General features: G+C 42.8%; 5 protein-coding genes across 5 annotated transcripts; 2 read left to right on the forward strand and 3 right to left on the reverse strand.

Annotated features, from left to right (window-relative positions):
* Positions 1 to 3,337: 3,337 nt before the first annotated feature.
* Positions 3,338 to 4,753, reverse strand: FOIG_02399 (uncharacterized protein; the record flags this gene model as incomplete). Its single annotated transcript, XM_031199709.1, has 2 exons — positions 3,338 to 4,259; positions 4,326 to 4,753. The coding sequence occupies 2 exons, from the start codon at positions 4,751 to 4,753 to the stop codon at positions 3,338 to 3,340; spliced, it is 1,350 nt and encodes a 449-aa protein (XP_031069477.1).
* Positions 4,754 to 5,668: 915 nt separating this feature from the next.
* FOIG_02400 (uncharacterized protein) lies at positions 5,669 to 6,478 on the reverse strand (the record flags this gene model as incomplete). Its single annotated transcript, XM_031199710.1, has 1 exon — positions 5,669 to 6,478. The coding sequence occupies one exon, from the start codon at positions 6,476 to 6,478 to the stop codon at positions 5,669 to 5,671; it is 810 nt and encodes a 269-aa protein (XP_031069478.1).
* Positions 6,479 to 7,000: 522 nt separating this feature from the next.
* Positions 7,001 to 8,032, forward strand: FOIG_02401 (uncharacterized protein; the record flags this gene model as incomplete). Its single annotated transcript, XM_031199711.1, has 1 exon — positions 7,001 to 8,032. One exon carries the CDS (start codon positions 7,001 to 7,003, stop codon positions 8,030 to 8,032), a length of 1,032 nt encoding a protein of 343 aa, XP_031069479.1.
* An 812-nt stretch (positions 8,033 to 8,844) lies between these two features.
* FOIG_02402 (uncharacterized protein) lies at positions 8,845 to 12,742 on the forward strand (the record flags this gene model as incomplete). Its single annotated transcript, XM_031199712.1, has 3 exons — positions 8,845 to 9,351; positions 9,475 to 12,597; positions 12,653 to 12,742. 3 exons carry the CDS (start codon positions 8,845 to 8,847, stop codon positions 12,740 to 12,742), a joined length of 3,720 nt encoding a protein of 1,239 aa, XP_031069480.1.
* A 549-nt stretch (positions 12,743 to 13,291) lies between these two features.
* Positions 13,292 to 15,268, reverse strand: FOIG_02403 (uncharacterized protein; the record flags this gene model as incomplete). The annotated part of the gene is made up of 8 exons (XM_031199713.1): positions 13,292 to 13,900; positions 13,969 to 14,233; positions 14,285 to 14,391; positions 14,453 to 14,664; positions 14,721 to 14,791; positions 14,846 to 14,899; positions 14,966 to 15,040; positions 15,099 to 15,268. The coding sequence occupies 8 exons, from the start codon at positions 15,266 to 15,268 to the stop codon at positions 13,292 to 13,294; spliced, it is 1,563 nt and encodes a 520-aa protein (XP_031069481.1).
* Positions 15,269 to 15,388: the final 120 nt, after the last annotated feature.

The raw sequence follows: 15,388 nt of genomic DNA on the forward strand, positions 1-15,388 counted from the left end.
TTACTTAACCTATTAAAATAATTGCAAGAATAATAAAAGGAATAAAATTCCTATTAAACAAAGAATATAACTTCCTTTGCGAATTTTATTTATATCTGCTATATAGATACCAAGGTATTAAGAAAACAGTAAAACGACTATAAGACCAAGGATATAAGTTTATAAAAAGGGATATAGAAAATATTATTAAATAATATAACCTCTGTATAAGAATAAAAGCCTAGAGATATAAACTATATAGATAACTATAACCACTACCGGTAGTATAATAACCTTAGGACTTAATTATAATAGACTTTATTATGAAGTTACCCTTATTAGAAGAACCCTTAATTAAAATCTTTTATAATAGTATTATAGTTATTATAGATTAACTTATAAAATTTTCCTATTATCTACCCTATAGAGAAGCAATAGATATAAAAGAACTTTCTTATATTTTTTACTAATATATTATTAGTATATATAGGTTATCTATAGAAATCCTTTTAAATAGAGGACCTATATTTATAATAATATTTTAGTAATTACTTATAGCACGACTTAGACTAAATTACTAACTTATAATAGCATTTTAACCGCAAGTCAATAGATAAACCAAACAAATAAACCAAGTACTTAAATAATATCTATAGTATTATATTAACTATAAACAGAATAATTAGGTTAAGAAACTACTAATAGCCTAACTTACTTATAATACTATATATAATAAAAGCATAAAGCTTATACCAGCTTATGCTAATTTTAGATTTATACTAAATGCATATTATAATATATAATAAGAAAAATCAATTAACCTAGCCGCTATACTTAAAAGTAATAATCTTAAAAATCTATATAAAGAAATAAAAATAGAACTTGAATTTATTAGAAAATAAATAAAAAACTACTATAACCTAAAATGATTAAAGGGATTAACCTTTTCGGAGGGGGATATGGTCTACCTAGCCATAAAAAACATTAAAACAGACCAATTAATATATAAATTAGACTATAAATTTATTAAATCCTATAAAGTACTATAAAAAATCTCAGAAAATAACTATAAACTAGATCTACTACTAAGAGTTAGACTTTATCTGACCTTTTATATTTTATTACTTAAATTAGCAGTAGATATAATATAAGTTAAAACAGGCAATAAACCACGAGAAATCTTAGGACTAGAAGTCTATAAAGCAAAAGCTATCAGAGATATATACAAGGTCAATAGTTAAAGAGAATACTTAATAAAATAGAAAGACTACCTAGAAAACAAAAATATATAGGAATTACTAAAATACCTTATTAATACCTAACGACTCCTAAAGAAGTTCTATCAGAAATAGCAGGATTAACAAAAGGAATATCCACTAAAATAGAATTCCAGTTAATCAAATCTACAGCACTGTAAGATTAAGCTTTAGAAATAATTAACAACTCCGCCTAATTAATAGAAAAACTACCCTGCTCTTCTAAGGATTATATTCTATAAGAAAATAACTTATTACCCTGCTCCTTAAGATGACGCTTTATCTTATAAATATAAGTAAGATATACTATAGCCTTTTTAAGAGCCTCTTCGGCTTTTCGTTTATCTTCTTCTAACTTTTTACGCTCTCTTATATTTTTTAAAACTACTAAAATCAGCATAAGAACTAACAAGGCAAGAAAAAAACTTACAAAAAGAAGCAATACCAGAATTATTACAAACCACTTTCACATCTACACAATTACCGCAATAATAGGATTATTTATTAACAGCCTTATATATAAGACTATAACAGAAGCAACAGGAATACGGCATAATAAAATTACTAAAATCATAAATATACTATGCAAAAGCACTAGACTTAGAAGTTTTTATATATTTCTTCTTAGAAACCTAACCTAATATAATAATTAGTAAGATATACGCAAATAAAAATAAGTCTAAGTTAATACTTATAAGTATAAACTAATAGAAATAGCAAGTAAGTATAGTCTTAGGGATAAGACCTAAGAGAGGGGAGAGATTATATTATAACCCTCGCGGTTATGTTATATATATCCTATAAATTTCCCTATAAATCTTACTAATTATAACTGGACTAAACAGATCCTTCTTAGTCTATTTACTTCGACCAGTTACAATAAGACCAAAGTATTGCAATAATGGTCTAGGACTAAAAGGATAATATCTTAGTCCTCAACGAAAGTACTACTAAGTACCCTTATAATCAAGTATATATATATTTATTTAGCATTAGATAGAACTTAGCTTACTAGCTATTAACTAAAACTTCTTTATATTAATTAAGCCTAATATGCATTAAATCTACCATTAAGAGACGTGATACTTCGATAAGCTTAGCATCACGCCCTATGTAATTTGCCAATAATAAACCTAGCACAGCTTAGTTTATCCACAGTTGGGAACCAACCGTCACATAATTAATTAAATAAATATTAATATGCAGATAGTAGCCAAATTATCAAGAAGTGGTAATTAAGGAAGGTCAGAGTAATCAGGTAGTCGGCGCTATAGTATATATAATAAGGGCAGTTATAATGCCAGGACTTATCAGGTAGTTCTTAAGTTATCTAAGGAGGAATTTAGTAAGTAAAAGCTAGCCTTTTTAAACTGCAGCTTAAGCTTTCGAGCTATAGGTTAAAAAGGTTAAGGAAAGTGATCTACTTACTTGGATAACCTACTTACTTATTAACCACGTTAAGTGGTATTATAATAATTTAAATACTTAATTTTATATAACAGCCTTGAAGCTGTAGTACTTATAATATTTATATATTAATCTATACCATTGCATTAAGAGATTCAACAAGGTCTATTTCAAAGCCAAGGTAGTAGTGGATCTGATCTGTATTCCATGGGGTATGGACAATGCTAAGCAAGTCCATAAATGACTTACCTCCTTTGCGATAGTCAATGAAGTAGCTTCCTCGTCTCTCTTATACGTTTCTCTTAAGGGCATGTAAGCTATGATTATGTACCAATGGTCTTTTAAACGCACCTAAGGGGGTAACGTCCGACTTTGTCTCTATGCAATAAGGCCAACTATAGGTTCTACAAGGTCTTATATATGGTTAAGCTAGTACTAATGCGCAATTCGCCAGCCCTGAAATACCATCACGCTAATAGGCACTAACCCAACGCCTTTAATACAAGGTCTCTCTAAGCCTCCTAAAGAGATTATTTACACGAGTCAGTCTGTCAAACAATTGAAGCCTGCTTTCTACAACTGCGGGCAATGGAATAGGTAGCCTTCGCTTAAGTAGCCGCCTAATGAAAAAGAAAAACAGCCTCTTTAGGCCTTGGAGATAGCTTTAAACTGAAGGGCTATAACAAGAAGTGACCTCACAGCAAGAAGATACATGACGCGAAGACGTAGCCCAAAAAGAAGAGGTGCACGTTAATTCGAAGCTCAGGAAGAAGAATTAGCCCAAAAAGAAGAAGACATGGCTCCGCGAGATAAAGCGCCGCATCAAGACGTTGATCAGCAAAAAGAAGTGGCATGGCGACCGCCATGACAAGGCTTGGAACCCTCTTGTCTACCATAGTATCGCGGATTGCTGCCAACACAAGAGTCTTGGTAGAAGTGTTGGAACGGAGACGACCATAGCGAGATGACTGTTCGATCTCGGCAACTTGGCTCATAGTTTGATAGGAGGTCTTTTCGCCCGGATGTGAGTCCGTATGATTGAATAGTTCTAAATCAAGATCTGTCATTGGTTTCCAAGATGATCCTGCGGGTTGCTGATCAACCGATGGGCTCTGGATATTAAGTGCAGAAGGGGTCGCATAGTCTGATGTCAAATGAAAGGACTCTGAAATCGCTCTCCGAATGGTTTCGGGGCTAGGCATAGAGGGATTGTCGACATGAGAATGGGCATCTATGGTGCCAAAAGGTAATCCCGGGGATTTCTGTCCAACAAACGCCATTTTGCTATCCGTCTCTTTGAGCTGTAGTGACGATGCTGAACCTTGGATCTCCTCTTGTGTATGAAGTCCATCGTAGTCTTGGAAAGTAATCTGAATAGGGGATCCAGGAAACGATGCTGGAGGTGAGTCACATAGTGACTCGGTATACTCGAGAAAACGTTTCATTGCAAAATCGGCCTCTGTTCCATACCATTCGGAGCCTTTACACCCTGCCACACTAGCCAATTCGAAGCGATCGTTATCTAAGGCTTGCAACCTTGATTTGATGTCCCTGAACTCCTCTTTAAAGTCTAATTCGAATCTTTTGGTACGTTCATTCAACGATGCAATGGTAGAACTAAGGGCATGGAAGTTAGAAAAAAGAATAACCGCTCATGTGTACTCACTGTCACGGCGCACTTACAATGTCATCGCGCTCAACGCCATATCCAATGAAACTTTATATGTCGTAATAGTATCCCGGAACAGTTGGATCTCCTTGTCTTTAAACGCCCACGCCATCTGCTTCCAGACTCGAACTTGAATGGTCCCATCTCTTGAGGTCTGAGTGAAACCCTGTAATAAGGCAGTGAACTCGTCGAATATGCTCAAGCAGTTCTCCAAGGGCGCTTTTAAGCTGACGCAGAGGGCAAGGTGACTGGACAACCTATCTTGGACATTTGTGATATGGGCAAGGATCTCATACAAGGCTCTCAAATCGGTGGAGAGCGCGGCAATGTCCTTTGGGGCATTTTGAAGGGAGTCAATAAATTCGTAAAGTCGCTTAGAGCCATGTAGCAGTGCGCCTACAATGCCAACGACACTCGCTGTCACAGAAAGCGGATCAGACATTGCAGAAATGTTTGCTTGGCAAGAAAATGTTAAGAGTTGGGGGGAAGATTTTGTTACCGTTTGTTATTTCTTTTTCAGCCCCAGACATGGATTAATAGGTATTTACCTTACTAGAATAATATGCACAATGACGTGTAATTGTTCTGCTTCTAATTGGCTGTTGGTTATAAACGTCCTTCAGTATGTAACGGCTGCACCTAACCATTACGCCATGAGGCAAAAGATTGGCTAATAACTGCTATTGTAGCAATTACAGTGGTGCATACAGCTGCTTATAGAAGCCTTACAGCGCTGTTACGGGCACGAATCGTAACACAGTATGCCTTATTAAGGCCGATCAATATGTAGTCTAGGAGCCTTATTAAGAGCCTTGTTAGGTTTTTATGTATAAATAGCTAATTATAAGAGTATTATAATATTATAAATAATTCCTCTTATTTTCTTTTTCAAAAAAAATTATATAACTTTAATAAAATTATTAATAATTCTTTTAATATTTCTTTAAACTTATATTTAAAGTGTTAACTTTATTATAAATTAAATTCTAAAGCCTATAACTTATCTTAGATATATATTTTTAAGTAACTAAAGTATAATTTAAGTAGTAGGGTATCAGTATTAGAATCTCTAACAGGCGGCTTAATATAGCTTAATCTAATATGTACTTTAGCTTGGCATGTCCCTGTGGTCGCCAGAGCAATCAGAGACACACACAACATAACGCGGAAGAGCGCGATGGTGTATTTGATGTATCAAAACAAACGTGGCTTCTTTCTTTTGGTAGAACACTGATTCTGACTAAGGTATATGCGCTTAAATATGGCCGCTTTCTGGTAGCAATCCCAAAGACTGTTGAAGACTTCAATAACAACACGATAATACCTCGATGATAGTAATTTTCCCCAAAGAATTGCTTTAGCAACAACCACCATCACAATCACAGCATCCGTCATCGTCGTCACCTTCTTTTGCGCCCTCTTTGCTGTTGTTTGCCTTGACCATTGGCTCTTGCGGTTGATATTGGTGCTCATACGTCGATCCGGCGACCCCGACTGTCGCACCCGTAGTGCCATACAAGGCTGTTCGCATGTAAAACTGGAACGCCTTGATATTTTCATCTGCAGGAATAAGCTGTAACTCGTGATACGACGTTTGAATATTCTTTTCGAACCACGGGAAATCGAGAGCGCAGTCCTCAGGCTGTTTGATGATGCGCTTTGCAAACTGCCGCAAGAAACTCTGACAGTCGTTGAAGCCGAGGACATATACGCCAAACGATTTGTGAGCGGCCTTGCATTCCTCATCAACTGCCTTCTCCGACATCTTGGTCCAGCCAATCTGACAGATGTAGTAGTCCTGAGCATACGGCTTGCCCTCCCTGTCGAGGCTCTCCTGTCGAAGCCGCATCATCTCCTCTTCCATCGACCACGGCGCAATCTTGCTCTCGTAGCCAATCGACGGCACCAGAGACCCGACAAAATGTCCCTTTGGCAGGTTCTTGAACCTTTGCCGCGAGGGAAGCCTCAGCTCGTATTTCTTGCCGTACACAAACAGCGCCCAGTGGTATAAGTGGCCGTCTTTGATCCGACGAGAGAACCACACATTTTCGCCTTTACTTCTGTCCTGCTCCTGCGACTTGCGTCGCTCGACCTCTTCCTCAAGCTTTTTCCTGTGCGCCTCATCTTTGGCGTGGGCCTTGGCCTCGAGAGTACGAATGACAGTCATGATGAATAGCGATGCCGATTATCGAGAACTGAATCATTCCATGAGTGCTCTACGGACATAAATGGAATGTCCTCTCTCCAGTGTGCAGACCAAGCTTGGCAATTAATGCAGTAGATGTCCTTGCTACACTTGCCATTGCGGCACAGCTGGCACATCAGCGGCCAACATGACCGCTTCTAGTAGTTACTCCTTAGTCGAAGTGCCAATGAACCCCTGCCCTAGCATAACTCGAACTAATCAGCCAGAATACCGTTGGTCGGGATGACTTGTGAACTGCACAGTGACGTCATGTTCCTTCGCCTTGCCCACCAAGATGAAATACTTGATTATGTACAAGCAAGTCCTAGCAATCCCTTCCTTTCTTCTTCCAATAGCAGTCGTAAGTTGGCTGCTTCGGCCTTCTACGGCAAGGGCTGTTGTGACGTCACCTGTCGGCTGCATTTTGTCTGTCTTTTCTCAATCAACGCCAACGAACTGATGTTTGGTTGATTCTGAAGCCAAAATCCTCTTCATTCGTTGACAATGCACGAAATCTCTCGACAACAGACCCTGACCACGACTAGACCCGTCCCATTCGATGCATCCGTATCACTCTTTCACATTCCTAACGGTACGACTACATTCGAACAGTCCAAGCCAGGCAATCTTGTTCTGCCAGCCGTTTATGCGAACAAAGGGAAGCTCCATCGGCTCGGTTTCGACTATGGCGTCGAGACATACCTACAGGTCGAGCTAGGCGTTTCCAGGCTGAATGAGATCCATAACCACCTCTGGATGGTCGGGAAACCGATGCCTGGCCGACCTCTCCATCAACATCTCGTGTACGGCCGGAAGATTGTATGTGCCCAGCAGGCGGACCTTCACCTGCTTTGGGATGACTCTCGGCTGTTTGTCAAGCCATGCCCGGATTATTTACTGTCATTTGACTTTTGGGAGCGCTATCTGTGCTGTGGCAACGCCAGTTTATGGGCGACAGCTGCCGGTATGATCCAGTCCTACGCATGGCTGATCCAGGACAAGTCTGACTGGAAGATTGCACAGGCAGAGGGTATCCTTTCGGAATCCATCACCTGGGAGCGCTGGACCGCCTTCGTCTCTTCTTTCAGCGGCCATCTTGAAGCACAAGATCTCGACGTCAATCCACGTTTTAAATACGGCAACCTTCGCCTCACCCGGATCCAATGGATATGGCGTTTTCGCTCCCGTACCGGGGATGTGCACGCATTCGTCAATGGATATCTGAACCCATACTCAAGTTACCGTAATTTCTTCAACCAGATGGTGGCGCCCATCACGGTGGCCACGGTCTATTTTGCGCTCATCTTGGCGGCAATGCAAGTCGGGCTGGCCACGACGATGCTGCAACAGAGCGATGCATTTCAGAACGCATCCATGTGCTTTACTGTGTTGGCTATTGTTGGACCGACCGCGGCGGTTGCAGTGCTAGTAACGGGGGTAATGGGTTATGTATTTGTGTGGAACCTATGTCATGCGGTGAGGTTAAGGAGGACAGAGAAGTTGAAACCAAACATGTCAAGCAAACAGCAGGTGTAAATACAAAGGATCCCTTACTCGACTAACAGAGATTACATGATACAACGGTCGATTTCTTATCCTTGCGACAAGGTTGGGTCGGAAATGATGCCGTGTTGAAAAGACCGGCAGTCTCATACACTTTCTTATATATAAGAGTCGCATAATAGGTATTTAGGATACGTGATAGAGGACTAGGTTAAATTTTACACACTGCATCAATCGAAGGACATTGACAACTGTTTGTCGGCCCTTATATTTTGTGTAATTCTCATTAGTGCAGTAAATATTTACTAAAGGCGGAGTAGTAAGAACAGCAGAATATAGCAGAGATAAATGCAATTATTATTAAAATTAATACTAAAGTAGTATTATATAATCTAGAATATTGTATAATTCTAGGTATATAATTATATAATATATTAATATATTACATTTAGTAATACTTTAGTTTTCTTATTTACCGATGCTGCTATTTAATAATAAAGAGCTTATATAACTGAAAGCTTATACCTGCATTAGGCGTCTAAGGTTAAACATCTCTGCTACCTTGTCCCTGAATTGATAGCTATTATAATTTACCTCAGCGGCGATTCCTTTGAGTTCGGTCGGTCCGGTGTTGCACACAAGCTCTTGCACAGTTGCTGTTTCCCATTGGCTGATCGCCATACACGGCGTCCTGTCTGCCTTATAAAGGCCCAACACCCAGCCTGGGAGCCTCGCCGAGAGCCTTGTTGGGTCTTTATGCATAAACGGCTGATTACAAGAATATCTTAATCTTACGTGCATTTCCCCTCATTTTTTTTTTCCTAAGCTTGCAACGCTCCCGCGAAATGGAAGTGACTGGCCTCGCTGTTGGTGTTGTCGGACTCGCTGGTCTCTTCAGCGTTTGTCTAGACTCACTTTCAAGATTTCAGTCTTACCGCGAGTCGAATTTCGAAACCCATGTCCTGGATACGCGTTTCCGAGCGGCTAGGGCGCGATTTGAGCAGTGGGGTATCAGCGTTGGAATCTCCAATGGGAGACTACAGCCGGATCACCATGATGGACTCGATAACAAAGAGACGGCGGCTCTGATTGAGAGTATCCTTCAAATTATAGCAAAGACTATCTGCGATAAGTCAATTCTGCAAAGAACTCACACCAGACCCCGATTCCAGAGCGGGCAATTTGGAGGCCTGTCGCAGTCAAGAAGCGAGCGATTGAAATGGGCCCTCGGGGGTAAGGAGAGTCGCAACGAGCAGGTCGACATCTTCGAGAAGCTGGTGCAGCAGCTTTATAATCTGATTTCACCAGAGGAAAAAAGCCAAAATTATAAAGGGCTGGAGAGCACAGCATGGGTAGAGGATATTTGCCAAATGCTAACCAAGATCGAGGAGGGGATAAAGTGCAAGTGATGTGTCCCCTACTTTTAGCCTTGACCCGAGGTATTGTTTAACTAACAGAAAGAAGCTGAAACGCAGCGCGATGTACTCGCATGGTTGGGAAAATCACCTCCAAGCGACAAATACGAGGATTCACTGAGTAAGCGACTTGACACAACATGCGAATGGATATTTAACCGATCCAAGTTCAAGTCGTGGCTCTCGCCGGCGGATTCATCCAAACCAAGCTTGCTCTGGATAAACGGGCCTGCAGGATTCGGAAAGACCGTTTTGAGTGCTCATATCGTTCACCGTTTATCTGAGGCTCTAGATACACCAGTGGCCCATTTCTTTTTCACATCTGATCATGAAAGCCGAGACGATCCATTCGCTGCTCTGAGATCATGGCAGTGCCAGGTTGCAGCGAAGAATAACGATGCCTTTGAGTGTATCCGTGGGGTCTGGGAGAGCGACTCCTCTGAGAAGGCTTCTCGAAGAACTATTGTTGACTTGTTCAAGCAGGTGATCACAGCAGCACCGGGTTGTGTATTCATCGCAGACGGATTGGACGAATGCTCTCAGTTGGGTAACGGAGACACATCGGTTGCCAGACTTTTGCGGGACATCATGTATTCTATACATGACGCCAACGTCAGGTTGTTGCTCATCAGTCGAGACGAGCCAGAAATCAGAGAAACCCTCGAAGAGAATGGAGAAATCCTGTCAGAATACAGGATCGGTACAGACGATGTTGGGGCCGATACAGCAGCCTTTTCCCAATCTGTAGTTGATAAAAAGCTCTCTAACAAGAGTGAGGATGTCCGACTAGCTATCTCAGAGACTATGGCAGCTCGGTGCGAAGGTCAGTTTCTGTGGATCAAGATGCAAGAGCAGTCTTTGCGGAATGGCATGAGCAAGAAACGACTCTGTGAAGTGGTTGAGAATACACCTTCCGGCCTTGATCGCCTATACGATCACAACTGGAAGAGAATCATGGAGATGCCCGATTGGGATCGAGACCGGGCTTTTGCCCTTCTACGTTGGTCTGCATTCACATTCCGGCCTCTTACTGTCTTCGCGGTGACCGAAGCTGTTCTAATCACTCAGTTTCAAGAACTTGACCCTGACGAGTACCCCGAGAATGTCAACGACGAGTATATCAGAACCGAGATAATAGGACTCTGTGGACCGCTCCTGGAAGTCCACGATCACTCACAGCATTCATCACCCGGAAATCGGACACTTAATATACCGCATTTCTCCGTGCGCCAATACCTTGTTGAAAATCTGCCAGCACCCGCATGGATGCAGGCAAACGACATACTGAACAAGGAATACGAAAGTCTTCACCACACAGCTATAGCACGAGCCTGTGTTCAGTATCTGAGTTTGCCGCAAGTTTGGGAAAAGGATGGTCAACACGGTCCGTGTGTTGGAGCATTCCTTCTCTATGCCGCTTACAATTGGATGCACCACGCCAGGATGGGCTTTATGGATCCGTCACTTCTTGAACTTTCGAAAGCCTTTCTGCGACAAGATAAGGCTCCTTTCAAGTCCTTAATTAACTATATTGCGGACCCCGAGGACATAAGCTTGGCTAAGAAATCAGTCTTTCAGCCGCAGCTTCGCCCTTTTGAATACGTGCTTTACGGAGGGTGGATAAACATGGCAGATCATCTTATTGACGATGCTGATGTCAATGAGATTGGTGCTCTCGGGCGATCACCTATCTTTTCGGCCTGCCATTCCGGCTCAGCAGAATCAGTCAATTTGCTTATTCGACGCGGCGCTGACTTGAGCATTACTGACTCTCAAGGAGTGACATGCCTTCATATAGCAGCCGCCTGTGGTTTTGAAGATATTGTTAGGATCTTGGTGGAGTCAAAAGTTAAGTTGTCACCACAGGATCATAGAGGCCGCACACCATTACATCTTGCTTCAACAAGAGGTCACATCAAGTGTTACCAATATTTACTCGAGCAAGGAGCCGATGTCAATATCAGAGATAAATGGGGTGGTAATGTTGTACACTACGCATGTATTCACGGCCAGGCTGAGCTACTAAGATTCATCCTTCGGAATGCGCCCGACAATTTTGCAACCGATCATTCTTACAGATTAGCCTCGCCACTCATTCTTGCAAGTCAGTCTGGCAATGTAGATATGGCAAAGCTTCTTTTTGAGCATGGGGCAGTGTCGTCCTTGTTTATTACCGAAACTCTTGGTAACCTACCACTTCATTATGCAGCATCCAATGGCCATGCTGAACTTTTAGGACTATTCCTAGAGCATGGTGTAGAAAAGACACTGTCTGTTTCGAATGCGGCTGGCCACACGGCACTTCATCTTGCCTGTGGTGGGAGAGAGCGCGATGGAATTATCAGTCTTCTTCTTCGCCCTGGAGTTGAACAGTCGCTACTAACGGGAGACGAGGAGGGGGACACACCACTGCACGTGGCGTCTGCAGTAGGATACGTCAGTTATGTCAAGTTAATACTTCAGTACTCAGAGCCAGAGCACCAACGTCTCCTAGAAATGAGGAACAGGAACCTCGAGACGCCTTTGTTTATTGCGTCATACAACGGGCACACCGAGGTAGTGAAGACACTACTAGAGCATGGAGCAGAAACTACTCTTCATGTCCTCAACTGTCACAATATTAGTCCTTTATGGGCAGCATCATTCAATGGCTCTAGCGAAATTGTCAAAGAACTACTCTACCACAGGGCAGGAAAGACCATTACAACTCCTTATTTAGGAGGTGAAACGCCGTTATATGCCGCCGCGACCAAGAACCATGCCGAAGTATTGAAGCTCCTTCTGGAGGTCCCTGATGTCTCTGTTAATCAAAAGACCACGTATGGGTTCACACCTCTGTTCATCGCCTCAAGAAATGGATATCACGACATAGTAGAGCTACTGCTCTCTACAGATTCGATTGACAAAGACAGCGAAAGCTGGCTGGGCCTGAGCCCCTTATTCGCAGCAGTGGCTAATGGACATCTGGAAGTTACAAAACTCCTCCTCTCCAAAGGAGCCCATCTACAACTCTCGGTCAGCATTGGTCGAGACTTGCTCTGGTGGGCTCAACGTTCAAACAAACCGGACCTGATACAACTACTGAAAACACAAGAAGCCATCACCGGTACCGCCAGTGACTCATGCAAACCTCTGCCTGGTCCATTCGCCAATATCGAGCCTCTATCTCGCAACGCGAAGACTGTAGACTGCACACCCGGGGTTTCCTGGTGTTATGTTTGTACCTTGAGCGTACAAGATGAACGATATTTTCAATGTCAAGAGTGCCACGATTCCTACATGTTTCTCTGCTCAGAATGCTTTAGTCGAGGGTTTCATCTATGTCTAAGATCGCATGTTTTGGTTCCATTGAGTTTGATGAGTCGGACAGTGGAAGCACTACAGACGGCTCCGTAAAATCCGAAAATTCATAGTTGACAACTTTCCTAGAAATTGAATACCTCACTGGTCGTTGATCCAGCATGAGGTCCTTAGGGGAGCCAATACACGATTATCATGAACAATGATCGTAGCTACAAAAAGCCTAAGCTTGGAGGAATGCCTAAAGACCAGATGGTCGAGTGGCCGGAGACGTTTGGGTGCATGATGATGTGGGTTAATGCAGATGCATGAATTAACAATTTTGATACCTCTCTAAAATATTCTCGTGCTGATGCCCACGAAGGATAAGGGACGAGCCTGATAGTAATCATCTAATCTATCGTGAACGGTTTCTGTGTGAGAGATAAACTCAGTACAGGTAGTACCCATCTGCCACACAACGTGGCCTAATTCAGGTTCTAAAAACGCGGCCTAAACAGGAACGGTCGATTGTATAACGAAACTGTTTTGCCAGGTGATGTAATCTGTCCCCTACCGTAATCCTTCTCGCTTGCATCTATTGTTGGATTGTGAACTTGCTTCGCTTCCGCAATTGATCTCCATAACGGAAGAGATACCAGAACCCAACAATGCCAAGTATGCTCAAACCGCCCAATAGACTACAGCCTTTTCCAATTCCTAGATTTAGGTAGAGAGGCCTACCGAATAGAATGGCAGCTGCGGCAAACGAACTCCTCAAGGCATCATTGGTGGCAAAAAGACTAGCCGCGTAATGAGGATATCCCAATGGGAGATAGATGAAGATCCCAGAGCCTACAACAAACGAGAAGCCGCAGTAAATGACAATACCAAGCGTTGGCACCTCCCAGGGAATTGACTCTCTCGCGCCCCAGCCAAATAAGAACATGCCAATTGGCGCACCAAATACACCAAGTAGTCCAGGACGTAAGAAGGTCTCGGGGACATCATAGGACCCTAGTGCTTTGAATCGCTTTTCAATGCATATATGATACCAAGATAGGTACCATACGATGCCAATGATACACGCGATTAGAACGCATACAAAGACGGCACTCGTTTCTCCGAGATTCATCCCATAGATCTTGGGATAAACGAGTGGGAAAACCTCGAAGAAGGAATAGTATATTCCATAAGTAAAGGATGTCTACGCGGAGGAATTAGTTATGGAGATCTCTGGAAGGGAAGACATCAGACACGATCAAGGCAGCTTACGTAAATGTTCACAAACGCGATTGAAGGATCCTTGAGAGAGATCTCGAATGGCTTAATCAGCGCCGCTTTTATGGCATCTCTGGGGGTCACCACCCTCAACGCAATGGACGTTGCGTCAATGTATTTGTCCGACCCAGTTTCTTCTCGCAGCAGTTTGGACCTGTGGTACAGCAACGTCGGTGTAGATGTCTCGGGTAAGAAGATGACGAGGAGGACGAAAACAAAACATGAGAGCCATAGCAGCTCCCACATGGACCACCGCCATCTATTGCTGGTTAGAACGGGTCCTATTAGTACAGAATCAAGAGGAGCTCACCCCTTGACAACAACTGAGAAGCCTGAAAGCAATGGGCCAAGTGCCGGGCCACAGTACATAGCGCCTGACCATGCCGCTAGACTGTATGGGACGTAGATGACGGAAAACTGTTGGGCAGGCAGTTAGTGGCTAGACAATATGGTGAAACTAGAGAAAACCTTGTATTACCATGTCAGTAAGGCTCGCAGCGCCAGTGGCGAGGCATGGGCTTCCGAAGAAGCCTTGCAGGAAACGAATGATGAGGAATCCAGCAAAGCTCTCTGTCAATGCCGCTCCGACGCAGAGGAGATTGAAGATGGCGAAGGTAATAATGTAGATCGGGTTACGTCCGATGTAGGGAATTTCGCTGAGCGGAGAGAAAAGTAGCGGCCCAAATCCATCTGTAGATTCTCATCAGCCTCTATCGAAAGTCGTGACCGTAATTGAGAAAGCCCACATCCGAGAACGTAAAGGGCGAGACCTAACGATGCTGCTGTTTCTGTGACGCTGAACTCTTGCATGACCTGTCTATACACTGATTTAGTGTGCATCGTCCTCATGTCTAAGAAAGCTTTGACGTACCCGACGCTTGGAACGTAAATCGACGACCCGCAATAGATGGTAAAAGTGTACAAGCTGTTTAAAAAGAGGTTTGGTTTCAGCAAGGTTCAGGCGGTGATGGGGATGCGTCAAACGAGTTACCAGATTAGGGCGGCCACGGCGGTCTTCCTCATCGTAGACCAATTGTGAGGATTTTCAGCATCATCGTGCGATTTCCTGCGCTTGCCGTGAGAAAAAAGAAACAAAGATTAATAGCGTAACACTTGTCACTCACCATCCAACAAGTATGCAATCATCCTCTAGCTGAAGATTGGAGTGTGAGGACCCGCTGCTTGCCTCCTTGGGATACTCATCTTTGTAGCTTTCCAATGCCAGGAATCGATTGTTTGTTGCTAGCCTGACAATTGCACCCAGGGCCGTAGTCCGGAAATAATGCCCCGTCATGTTGGCAAGGTAGTGATGCTGTCTCTGAAGTATGTGGACTTGTGGAGTTGCATACTTAGAAGCTGACTGAGATATGAGGCAGTCTTATGTGTTTTTCTTGATACTGCAAGCCTTGTCCGA

Source organism: Fusarium odoratissimum, assembly GCF_000260195.1.
Source record: "Fusarium odoratissimum NRRL 54006 unplaced genomic scaffold supercont1.3, whole genome shotgun sequence".
NCBI lineage: Eukaryota > Fungi > Ascomycota > Sordariomycetes > Hypocreales > Nectriaceae > Fusarium > Fusarium odoratissimum.